We start from the raw sequence: 12,432 nt of genomic DNA, 5'->3' as shown, positions 1-12,432 counted from the left end.
TTGTGAGTTTGCAGTAAAAGTGAATACCGCTGCAGTGGGACTCCAGCTGGGAGTTGGAGTTCACCGTCACTTTGCAGGTTGGACACTGAAGAGGCTTTTTGTTGTTTTTGGCCTCCTTTGCCTCTTTCCCCTCCGCGGCCTCCTCCTCTCCTGCTGCGACGCTTCCCTGAGGATCGGAGTCTGATGCCGCACCGCTGGCCGCGTCGCTGCCGTCTGCATGTGGGGCATCTGGAGGAACGTCGGGGAGCTGGGAGCCGTCGGAGGCGTGGAGGGTCTGCTGAGCAGAGGAGGGCGAGGAGGAGTCCGAGCTTGAAGGCATGGAGGGTGGAGAGGCGCTCTGCGAGTTCCCCTGGCTGCTTTCAGGTTGGGGTGAGGAGACTGGGTCTGTGGACAGATGGTCAATGCAAGCATTTTACTTGACAGAACGTCCAAACACGTAATTTAGCAAAGATCAACAGCTGGATTTTCTGTTGTTTTAAGATAACGAGTGAGTTTTATCTCATTATCTTAAAATATAAACTTTTCCTGATAATCATCTCTGTTTTCTCAAAATGACAAGTTGATTGTGGTGCGAAACATTTGACGTAATTTAGTGTAGATAAAATCAGGCACCAACATAATCATCCACAATTTTGAATAAAAAAACACCAAACAATCTTTTCTAAACTGATATAAGCCAAATTTTGTTTACAAGACAGTTCTATTTAAAATTCGACATCGACATGAACACACAATATATCCAGATACCATTAGTAGTGTTGACTCCTGGTTCTGGAGATGATCAGTACTGGAGTTCTGGACTGAACTCAAACCCTCCTGGCTGTTTTTGTGCCAGGATTTGATACCAAAACAAGGATTTAATATCTGCCTCTATCAGCCAACACGGCCATTTTATTAAAAATGACTGTTTTTATGTGCATGTCTGTAAAAACTGAATGACAAGCCCTGTATGTCATAAATAAGATTTTATAAATATGTTTTCCCAACTAAATTAATACTGACTGACTGTATTGTCTGCTGCAGCTAAGTGCTGCAAAGCCTTACCAAGTATTTTTGGTGCAAAAAGTATTTTAGTAAACTTGAAATGAGACAAAACAAGTAACTTTTCAAGAAGATATCAGAGCTCGTTTGAAGTCAATAATTCCTTAACATTCATGAAATGTTATTCACTTACAACCAAAAATTTTTTCCATGTTATAATGTGCCAATAGAACCAGCACTTTTTCATCAAAATTATCAAAATATTGACTTAAAATAAGCTCCTATATCTCTCTGAAAAGTTTCCTTTAAGTTAGTTTGTCTTATTTCAAGTGTACTAAGATATTTGCACTGTAAATTAGACCAAAAATACTTGTAAGATTTAGTGTTTTTGCAGCGTTTTCTTTTTCCGGTGACCTGCTCTTTCCAGTCTGCTTTTAGGACAAACTTGGCCGTCATGGCAGTCGTTAGGACAAACTTGGCCGTCATGGCAGTCGTTATGAATTTCCATTTAAGTTGGAATAAATTTGTCTTAATGTATTTTTTGTTTTAGGTGTCAGAACATTAAATTAGCTTTTTTGACCAAACTATCTCTGTCTCTCAGAGCAGCATTTAAAGGCCGTTCTGTACAAACTTTGGTTTGACACCATTTATCCCAAATAAGAACAAACGTGGTTAATACCATAAAAACCTGATATAGTGAAATTAATAGTTTTTTCTTTAGATAAAGTCATGGAGAAACAATCCAATCAATCATGCCCTCCACAGAAATACATATTCGGACGTCTCTGATACTTTCTGGGCATATAAATTACATTCATTTATTTTTAAACCTTAATTCTATAGATTTTTTATTTGTAGTTCAGCATTTTGTTTGGCTGTTTTTCAATCAATCACTTTAATTGTCCACATCAAGCACAAGAAACAACAAGGAAAAAAACAACAATAAACAAACCAGTTGAGGCTGAATAGGCTGAAGCAAAGCTTTTTCTTGCCTACCCTGTTTTTTTATACCCTTTAACCTCCCAGCTTATCTTCACAATACACATATAAATCTACATAACAGCGTAAGATTTTATCGTTTTACATTTTAAAGCTCTTTTAAAGTTCACCAAGAAAGGACATTGAATTAAATTTCTCATTCAATTCATTCCACAGTTTCACATCAATAACTGAAACACGTCTAGACTTTATCTGGCTTTTCTCTTTTGCACATTCAAATATAAACAAACCTCACAAATTATATTTATGCTCTCTTAGCTTCAATCATTTCTGAATACCTAAAGGAAGATTTTCATTCAATGCTCTATACATTATTTCCAGTATTTTTATGTAAACAATATCTTTAAATTTTAATATATAACTTTGACCAGAGTTTATCGGTTGGTTCCCACCTTATTAATGAGCCTTATAGCTTTTTTTTTGCAATTTAACTAATATATCAATAGTTGTTTTACTTGCATTTCCCCAGATTTCTGAACAATAAGACAAATAAGGCATAACCATAGAGGAATATATAATATTCAAACTTTTAACATTTATTAAATCTTTTATTTTAAACAATATTCCAATAGTTTTTTCAACTTTATTTCCAATATATTCTATGTGAGGCTTCCAACTAAGTTTATTGTCTATAATGATTCCTAAAAATTTTGTCTCATAGACTCTTTCAATTTGAACTCCATTTATGCATAACTGTACATTATTATAGATCCGGTTACCAGAAAATACCATGAATTTAGTTTTTCCTTCATTTAACGACAGCATATTATATTCCCACTATTTTGGCTCTGTGTATGATTCTTGGCATTCAAAAATATGCTGATTTATTTTGTCTTTACTTATAAATATGAACAAGTTGTAACAATGCATCATGTAAAACACATTAAGCAGAATCCAGGATAAATGTAGCCTAATGTCCTAATATTCTCCACCAGCTTTGTTCTTTTTTTCATTCTTTTTATTGGAAAGATTTTCGGTCCTTATTTGCCGTCATCCCTTGAATTTTCCCATCTTTCCGTCTTTTTCCTGCCGTCTTAATCACTCTTCTTTTGTCACCGTGTCTCTCTGTCATTTGCCGGCTGCTCTCTCTGCAGAGGCTTCATCCGTCACCATCAATCAACAACCATGGCAACCACTGAGTGTAACAAGCTTATTATTATGTGCTTGGAGGGAAATTGATAGGCACCGCATAGAAAATGGGGGAGAGAGGATCAATAATGGTAAAGAAAAAAGCCGAGAGAGGGAACGGAGAGAAAGAAGGTGATATTTTGTTGTCAGGCAGATCGAGAGGCTGAGTGACTGAGTGAAGGAGTGAAATAGTAAATTACAAAGTCATTACGAGAACGCCAGCTACTAGTGAGAATATGGTGGAGATCCAGGTAACAAATCAGAAAACAGAAATTCAGGTGGATTTTCATCTCATATTTCAATTAAAACAATTATCAAGGAAAAGGTAACATGGAAAAAAATGATTTTCAACTTGTTTCACAGCTTTAAACCTCATTTTCTCCTCATAAAACTGATTAAAATATAGAAATTATTGTTTTATTTCTACTTTATTTAGCACACTGTAAAAAAACCAGTAAAATGCATGTTGCTGCCAAAATTTTAACATAAATCCAATAAAATCTGGATTTATATGGTAAATTCTGGTAACTTCACAATTTCTTTTTACAGTGCAGGAAAAAAAACATTTAAATTGAAAACCTCACAAATTCTACAGCAATACTATACATTCACTACAAACTTATACATATAGCGCAATTTAAACTACAAAAGGTTAACTGTGATGTTAGGAATGTAATCAGATAATTCAAATATTTTTATTTAAATGTTTAATTTAAATTTGTAAAAAAAACAAACAAACAAAAAAAAAACAAACAAAAAAAAACTTATAAACGTGGCAGATTTTGGAGATGATTCCAGGGAAAAATGACAGAATGTTTAAATGTTTTTATTAGACCTTCAGTGGCAAGTTATATTCACTCAGTTACATTTACTGCTTTAACTTTTGAAAGAAATTAATCAGGTAACATTTTCTGATGATTATGAAATATTGCTACTCTTAATTGAGTTAAAACATTAGTATTATTGTTCCTAAGTGAATATAATCCTGTTTTCTTTTAATTATTTCAGGTAATTTCTCATTTTCTGCGAATAAATACTAAATTCTTGCTTGGAATGTCAGAGACATGTTGTCAGTAGTTCATAAAATGAAATAATGTTCATTTTACTCAAACATTTACTTATGAAGAGTAAAATCAGAGAAACTGGTCATTTTAGGTGGTCTCTTAATTTTTTCCAGAGCTGTACCTGCTGGATGTATGGAGAAATTTTTCTGCCATGATTTGAGAGCCACACATTTTCAGTCTGAAACATTACAAGTTTTGAGAAGAAAGATCTGAAAAAAATTAATTTCAGTCTGAAAGTCCTGCTTTCAGACTGAAACTTAAGCACCATTATCGAAAGTTTAGAGAATAAAAGACATAAAATTCTGCTTTTAGGCTGAAAAAGTGTTTTCTAATTATGGCAGAAAAATTTCCCATATACATTATGACACAGCTAAAACCTGTTTATCTTTACTCAACACATAATTTCACAAAGCTGGCCTCGTTACCAAAGCATATGTTTTATTTCTGTTTTATTCAAATTAATAATCTACAATAGAATCTGCTTGACAGCAAAAACACAAAATAAATTCAGGCTCACTGGCTGCATTTTTATAAGTTTTCAGTGTACAATGAAAGATGAATTAAACTGTAGTTTTTTCTTTTTTACACATCTTTACCGTAGGGCTGATGTTTATGACAGTGACAGTGGACTTCGGTTTGTGATTTCTATTGAGGAATTGATGATTTACAACCACAGAGTCCTTCCTAAGATTGCATCTCTTCTTCTGCAGAACGTCTTCGCTTGATGGCTGTAATTATCAGACAGAACCAGAGATAGCAGGACAGGTAATGGCTTGTAATTAATCGGCTGAGTGGCAGCTTCCAGAGCCTTAGCGCCCGTTTTCTTCAATTACAGCTAATTATGAAGAGGGGAGTAAAAGGGAGGCCGTTTTTAAATCAAAGAAAGATCTGGCACCTGTTTTGTCTTTCAGCTGAGCATCGATCGGCACCGTTTCCCCCTCCATCTCCATCTCTGCGTCTCTGTCTTTCTCAGCAGAGGGCTGACCGGGTCCATTCTTCTGCCGGTTCTTCTGGGTCTCCATGGCCTTTAGCTTGCGAGCATGCTTGTGACCTTTGTAGTGGGCTTCTGCCTGGATCTGCATACACAGACAAACAAACATGAACGCAACAGGGTTTGTTGGTGATCACACATTATCTTTACAGGGAGGCAGAGTGACAACGCTGCATAAGGGAGAAAATAAATGAGGTAGATTACTGACTTTACTGGAGGAATTATGCGTTTAGTTGCACTGTTGGTTTGACAATAATCAGTCATGTTGCACAAATGAACATCAGCTGTCAACTGGTGACATATTTGCTCATCTTTCCTCTGATTTGTACTGACAGAAATTGCCCTTTGCTGTGACGCAACATGACCTTCATGTTCTCATCTGACGGAAAGAAAAACAAGTTTATGAAATATTTTAGATCCCAAAAATGTTTCAGATGTGAACTCTGAGCTAATAATGTTTCATAAAATCTTATTTTATGATGTTTGTAAGGTTTAAGGGTGCTAAATGTTTCCCACGGATTGAATAATCTCAGTATTTCTTCAGTCACCTCCCAGCTTAAACTTCTCAGAAATGTGTATCTTAAAATCAGGAAAACCTGATTCATTTTGTTTGCAATGGACTTCAGTTTTGGAGGGTAATGCTGTCGGCAAGGTTATTTTTTAGATTTTACAGGATTTATGTTGGTTCACTACTCCTGCATGATTGAGTTAGTTTGAATGAAACTTGTAACCAGATAACAGTGTCAGAACATAATGTTTGGATCATTTAATCTGTGCCTGTTGTTGCAGCTTAGAGTTTCAATTTTGTTATTTTCACTTTAGCGGAAAGAAAAATGCTTCAGCTCATACACTTTTGCTGATATTGGCAATTCCAATTATGTTTTTAAATATAAACAAATGCTGTTAGGAATATAACCATTCTTACTGAAACACTTCTGCCTTTCTTAGGATTAAAGACACGAATGTGAGGCGCAATGAACAGAAAAAGCTTCTGCTCCAGTCACAATTCAAAATGTGTCGAGGTGATTCTTCCATGGCTTTGTGCCAGGAGCAGATGGAGAGACGCCTTCCTGTTATCACGTTTCATGAAACCTGGATGGCTGCACAGGCATGAACGGCGCCATCGAGGGTCAAAGTGTGATGTAGCAGAGTTGGGGCAGAGCAAAGGTCATATAAGCCCTTTGGCGATGATGAATGTCAGCGCACAGCAAACATTCAGAGGGTTTTTTTTCTGTCAGTCAGAGCGATGGTTTACGATGTTACCAAGTAATTTGTAGTAGGAATTGAAAAGTGTTTCCACAAACTAGATATCAGTTAAAAATGTCTTAAAAATTGAACATTTTGCTTCTTTGAACAAGTTAGTACAACAAACAGCCGATACAAAACATGTTCTTTACATTTTTTTTTTGCACAAAATCATTCTTTTGTGTGCAAAAAGAAATGATTGTGACATTGTGCCAAAGAATTACAACAAAACTTAAAAGACCATTTTAATTTAATCCCGAAGCGTCAGACTCACAGTTGAGTTGAAGCGCAGGTGGCAGATGTTGCATGAAATGATGGGCTTCTTCTTCGGCTGAGACACGCCAAACGTGTGGTTTATCACCGCTTTCTGCACCGGGTCCATCTGCAAGAAGAAACACACAAACAGAACCTACCAGTGCTGCTTCACCTGGACGCAGCAGAACAGTTGAAACGTTTGACTTTGGAAAAAAAAAATTAAGCAAAATGATACCATTCTGATTACACATGTTAAAAAAATATTCCCTCCACATATATTTGCATAACTGGTAAAAATGTGAATAATAAGTAATAATACTAAACACTTGTTGAATATTATATTTTTTGCCCACACTAATTAAAAGTAATCTATGGAAGAGGATTAGGGCCACCGAAAAAAAAAAAAAAGAATTCTAACTTTGATCTCAGAATTATGAGAAACAATTCAGAATTCTGAGATTAAAGTCAGAATTTTTTTTTTTTTGATGGCCCTAATCCTCTTTCGTAGTAATCCCATAAAACATTGGGTTTATCTACAGTTTTCACTAGTATCAACATAATTCACATCTTCAGGGAGTCTGAACTGTGGAAATAATTTAAAATAGAAACAAAAAATGTATCCAAAAATGACTAAAAGAAACACTCCAGCAATGAAGTTTCAGATAAAGTCCTTTGCCTCAATGAGACAAGTTAATGACATAATTAAGTCCCTTCTTTCCCTCTGTGTTCGTCATCAAATAAGAGGAAAAATAGAAATTTGTCTTATGTGTGTTTTGACATCTTCAGTAAGCCAAAAGTTTGAGCTGCTTGTGCAACAAGATGAATAATTTCTTTAAAATAGATTAGAAATGTGCATTTAGGATTAATCCTGCTCCTGTTATAGTTGTGACTAAGACCTATTTCTAGCATTTTTCTTCTTTAAACTTTGAAATTATGGAAATTATTGACTGACTCAATATGCATCTTTAATAATACAACACATTTAGTTTTAACATATTTTTCTATTAATGTGACGTTTAAGTAAAACTTACATGTAAACTAAGTTTGTATATTCAGTTTTAAACCCAGAACTCTGAATTCACACTTTTTAAATTGCCTGTTTGGATGAAATCTGTCTTCATTTTTTAAATCCCTCCAGTGCAGCTGTGCCATTCAAACCGTATTTTTAGCTTTCGCTGTCACACAGCAATATTTTCCCTTCCTCCCACAAGCTTGATGACAAGCTTTAACAAGACAACCTCAGCTTTTCCTCATTAACTGATGAATCTGGACGCAGACTCAAGACAAATATTTTACTAATTACTTGTTTAAAGGGGAAAGTGCAGAGACTTATCTAAGTGTAATATTAAAAAAAGTTAAACACATTAAACATTTAACTGGGACAACATTTGAGTAAAATCTTGCTACTCTGCTTTTTTCTGCATGCTTGGAGTAGTGGGAAACATTTTTTATATATCGTAGCTAATATTAAACAATTTATCACATTTATATCACAATTTTTGGATATTTTATTATAAGTGACACTTGATCTCATTTTGCATTCTGCAGGTCATGCCCTGAGCACACATAAATGATAGAGCCTAAAATCCTGAACTATATTGCAACTTATATAATTACATTTACTAATAGCGTTTTGCCCAAATAGAAACTATATTTTTATCTAAAATACATACCACTAAATGATTAAATCCCCTTCAATAAATCACAGAATATCCAAACAAATGGTGGATTCCTGTAAGAACATTAACAATTTTTCCCAAAATTGTAAAATTTCAACCTGTGTTACGGAGAGTCTATAATTATCGTTCTTATACACAATTCAGCATTTTATTTTTCTCATTGGCAAAACTAATCCATAGGAGCCAAAGTGGGGCCATAAAGTTTGTTGATTTCCCCCCCCCCCAAAACTAACAGAAAAATAAATGTAAAACTAAAAATGAAAAATATTTATGGAACAAACAAACAAACAAAAAATGTAAATTACATCCTACAAAAAACACGCAGCTTCAGAAAATTCATGCAAAATTTAACAGAAAATTCAGTGGAGACTCGAACATTAACTCTGCCATGAATCTGAGTTCAAACAAACAAAAACTTTTATTTTACTTGATTATACTTTTCTATAGGTCATTAAAAAAAACAAAACAGAAAAATTATGAAGATTATAAATCAGATTTCTTCTTGAACATAAAATAAGCTAAATGTTTTTGACTTTATCGAGGCTACTTGATATTTCTAAATCCTCATTAGCATCTGATCTTTAACTTGAAAGTATAGAAAAAAACCTTGTGATCACTTAAATCATGTTTTCTTACAGTGTTGAAGTTGGGGAAGAGGCTGAGGGGTGAGGAGCCGTTGACCCTGAGCGACAGGAAGTGCTCCAGCTGGGCGTGGCTCTGCGGCTGAAGGGGTCGACCCGGCAGGGGCAGCGAACCCAGGAGCGGGTGGACCTGGTTCTGGGAGAGCGCACCTGGAAGCACAGACACGTTTTGGACTTTTATATCTCAAAACCCCTCAAAAAATCTCCATGTACATTGAGCTGCACAAAGTGATATTAGCAGCCGTATGAGAACAAGATGCCAGCAATGAATGACTGCTAAAGTGAAAGTGAGCCCTATTCACAGCAAGGGGCTTAAAAACGTCTCTAAAAACCATAAACTGTCATCTAAGACAAACAACAGGCTCTTGGTATGAATTCCATGTCTGTACAAAGAGTTCACATTTAATATTCACAGGGGTTTGCAATTAGGAAAACTTTGCTCTCAAAGAAAAACATGACGTTTGCCAGGAAGGACCGAGACAAAGTCAGATATTTCTGGAACAGTGTTCTTCAGAAATACGTCAAAATTTGAATTATTTGGGCACCAGAACGAAGTACATTTTCACCAGGAAGCAAATCCATCATTCAATGAAAAGCTCTGAGAACTGAGAAATGGAAAGTCCAGAGTCGGGTTAAAGTTTAGATGTTGTGGAGTGAATAGAAACAAGTTTAACATCTCAAAGTTGAAAGTGAGAAGTGGAACAAAAAAAAATCAGTGAAGTTATTTAAACTTAAAGAAGACAAGACTAGCTGTTAGGATGCTGGGTGATCTTACCTTTTCCTCCTAAACTGACAAACCAGGCCACAAGAAAAGTAAGATTAACTTATGTTAATTTTTTTAGTTGGCAAAAAAAAAAAATTGTAATATTAAATGTGGTGTCCTAATTCTTTACACGCAATATTAATTATATTTTTCTTTCACTTCCCAATTTGGCACACAGTTGTATTGTTATGTCACAGAAAACCTTAACAAAACGCAGCCGTGCACGTTTTCTGACTTGGGTCAGAGTTGAAAACAGTTTAGAAGTGGAACTGGTTTGGTGGAAAACCCAACAGACACAAACTGTTGATGTTTCAAAGCATATTCTCGTCTTCGAATAACCCAGACCTAAATCGAAGTGAGAATTCACTTTAAAACCGATGTTTCCTATTCAATCTAACTTAATTTGAATTATTTTGCAAGTGAAAAATTGACAAAGATATTGCTCTCTTAAAGTGCCAAATTTGCAGATACGCAAAAAGGCTTGTAGCTGTAATAGCGTGATTGAAACGTGGTTCTACAAAGCATTAATTCAGCCTAATTTTTGGGGACTTTATTTGCTAAAAAGAAAAACTGAATCATTTTCCCTCCAGTTCAAAATGATGTACTACTTTATGTTTGTCTATCCAACAAAAGGTTGAAAGAATAAAAATATTTTTGCACTTTTCTTTTCTCCTCTTCTTTCTGCTCACCTGCAGACATTTTTCTTTTGTACATTTAATTGTTTTAGACAACTTCCACAGCATTTCCTCCCTGCACAATGTCTCAAACTCTCCTTCTGCTTGACCTCTCATCTCATCACACTTAACTTTGGTTGACCTGCAGGCTCTCAGACTGCTCATGCTTTAAAAGAGCACTGCGACTCTGACCTTTGCCTAGACCCAGAGGAACATTAGCGCTCACATTAAATGCAGAGTGCCTTACATAATATAAGTATGATATCTTCAGATCTTTATGATGCCTGCCTGCTGAATTTCTGGAAGCAGTTATGTTAAAAGTCACGAGCAAATAGAGAATAAAGTCGGTTTGAAACTTAACTGAGACAATTGTAAGCTCAATAAATGAAGTCTCAAGAGAAAGAGAGAGATTCATCTACCTAAAATAGGAGTGAAAACAAGTGAATATTATTTTTGCAATCCATTTGAAAGACATTGAAGAGACTTAAAGTTTTGCGGTTAGGGAGGACGGTTGGGAAGTTTGGCAGTAGAGGATGGAAAATGCCAGGAAGGGGCTTGATGAGAAGGATGAAAGGATAACAAAATGGCAGCAGGGAAATCTGACCAAGGAAAACCAAAAGAACATGACTGACGAAGCTGGACAGCATACCAGACGACAATCAGAGGATAAGGACAGAATTATGTGTTAAAGAAAAACAAAATGTTCATTTTTATGTGCCATGCAGAGTTTATTACTGGAATTAGGCCTGGAAAAAAAACCTTGATCGTAAGGTAAGTTATAAACTAAAAGAAAACTGAGAAATCACTTGAACTTCACAAAACTTTCAATGCAAACAAATCCAATATCCTACTGTGTATCACTGACGCTCATTCCTTTTTCAGAGTAGTCCTTTAAAGTTATATTAGAGTTAATTTAGTTTTGAAAAGCATAAAAGTAAACAAACAGAAACCGTCATTTCACTGCTTTATTATTCTCCTACTTGAGTCAGGTTGCAAAGCCAATCACAATCCCACTGAAATTGGTGAGATTAATGACATTTTTTTACAATTCTGTCATGATTCAAAGATGTCTTAAGATTGCTATTCCAATAATCTTGCATTTCCTGGTCTGGCTGAGCAAAACACCTGAAAATCTGCACTTTTTTGGTTCCTATCCATCAGTACATAAAGTTTAATCCAAAGTCAAACTCAGTTTATATTGCATAGAAGTTGGGTTTTTATAATTTATATTTATATATATATTTTTTAGCAAAAAGTACTTCTGACAGATATTAAACTGATGTTGTTTAGCGTGTAAAACATACATTTGTTGTATTATTTGGACTTTGATTGTGAAATATTCTATAAATCACAATCTGATGTGACTATAATTCACAATATTTATCAATTGATCAAAATGAATAAGCTTAAGTTCACCCATTATTTTATGATTTAACTACTTTATTTAAATGCTATTAACTTATCTGGGGCTAAATTATGACTACGGTAAAATAATATCTCTCTTACTGAAACTGAGCACTTTTTAATCTTATTTCCAATATTAGACTCAATGTGACTCAACATCTCAGTGTTCATAGATGGAGGGTGGATAAAATTTTAATGGTTTTTAGATAAAAAAAAAACAAACAGATGAGAGGCTTTCAGTCATCAGAGGAAACGCTCATTCCATGCTTTTCAAGGCTTACGCATTTCCTGGGATTATCAGTGTGGTGTGCCAGGCTCTGATTCACTCTGAATCAACATGGCGGCTCACAGAGAAGCTCTTATTTCTGACAAAAAACATCTATTGACGAGCTGTGTGATTTCAGTGCTCAACCACATTGGCAGCTGTATTTGGACAGTTAGTGCTTTATACTTACAAAATGCAACCTTCAAATTTTAAATTTAAGTATTAACTCTGAAATTACTTCATCAATAAGTGAGTATAATTATCAAATGTGGAATATCAGTCACTGGACTAACTTTAGATGAGTAAAATAAAGAATGTAATATTCTAGATTAAATTTTTCTGA

The 12,432-nt window shown here is 35.0% G+C and overlaps 1 protein-coding gene across 2 annotated transcripts in view; it reads right to left on the bottom strand.

Annotated features, from left to right (window-relative positions):
• The window catches only part of LOC129368233 (zinc finger protein 385B-like), a 64,322-nt gene that overhangs the window by 3,514 nt on the left and 48,376 nt on the right, over positions 1 to 12,432 (bottom strand). For both annotated transcript variants that reach the window (XM_055043119.1, XM_055043120.1), the window contains 4 exons: positions 8,979 to 9,133; positions 6,683 to 6,790; positions 5,068 to 5,248; positions 28 to 384 (listed from right to left, as the gene is read on the bottom strand). In XM_055043119.1, the coding sequence (XP_054899094.1) occupies positions 28 to 384; positions 5,068 to 5,248; positions 6,683 to 6,790; positions 8,979 to 9,133 (801 nt within the window). The remainder of the gene's footprint in view (positions 1 to 27; positions 385 to 5,067; positions 5,249 to 6,682; positions 6,791 to 8,978; positions 9,134 to 12,432) is intronic.

The sequence above is a fragment of the Poeciliopsis prolifica genome, unplaced genomic scaffold (assembly GCF_027474105.1).
Source record: "Poeciliopsis prolifica strain line A6 unplaced genomic scaffold, Auburn_PproV2 SCAFFOLD018, whole genome shotgun sequence".
NCBI lineage: Eukaryota > Metazoa > Chordata > Actinopteri > Cyprinodontiformes > Poeciliidae > Poeciliopsis > Poeciliopsis prolifica.
The sequence above is the reverse complement of the archived record's forward strand: the minus strand, read 5'-3'. Positions and strand labels throughout refer to the sequence as shown.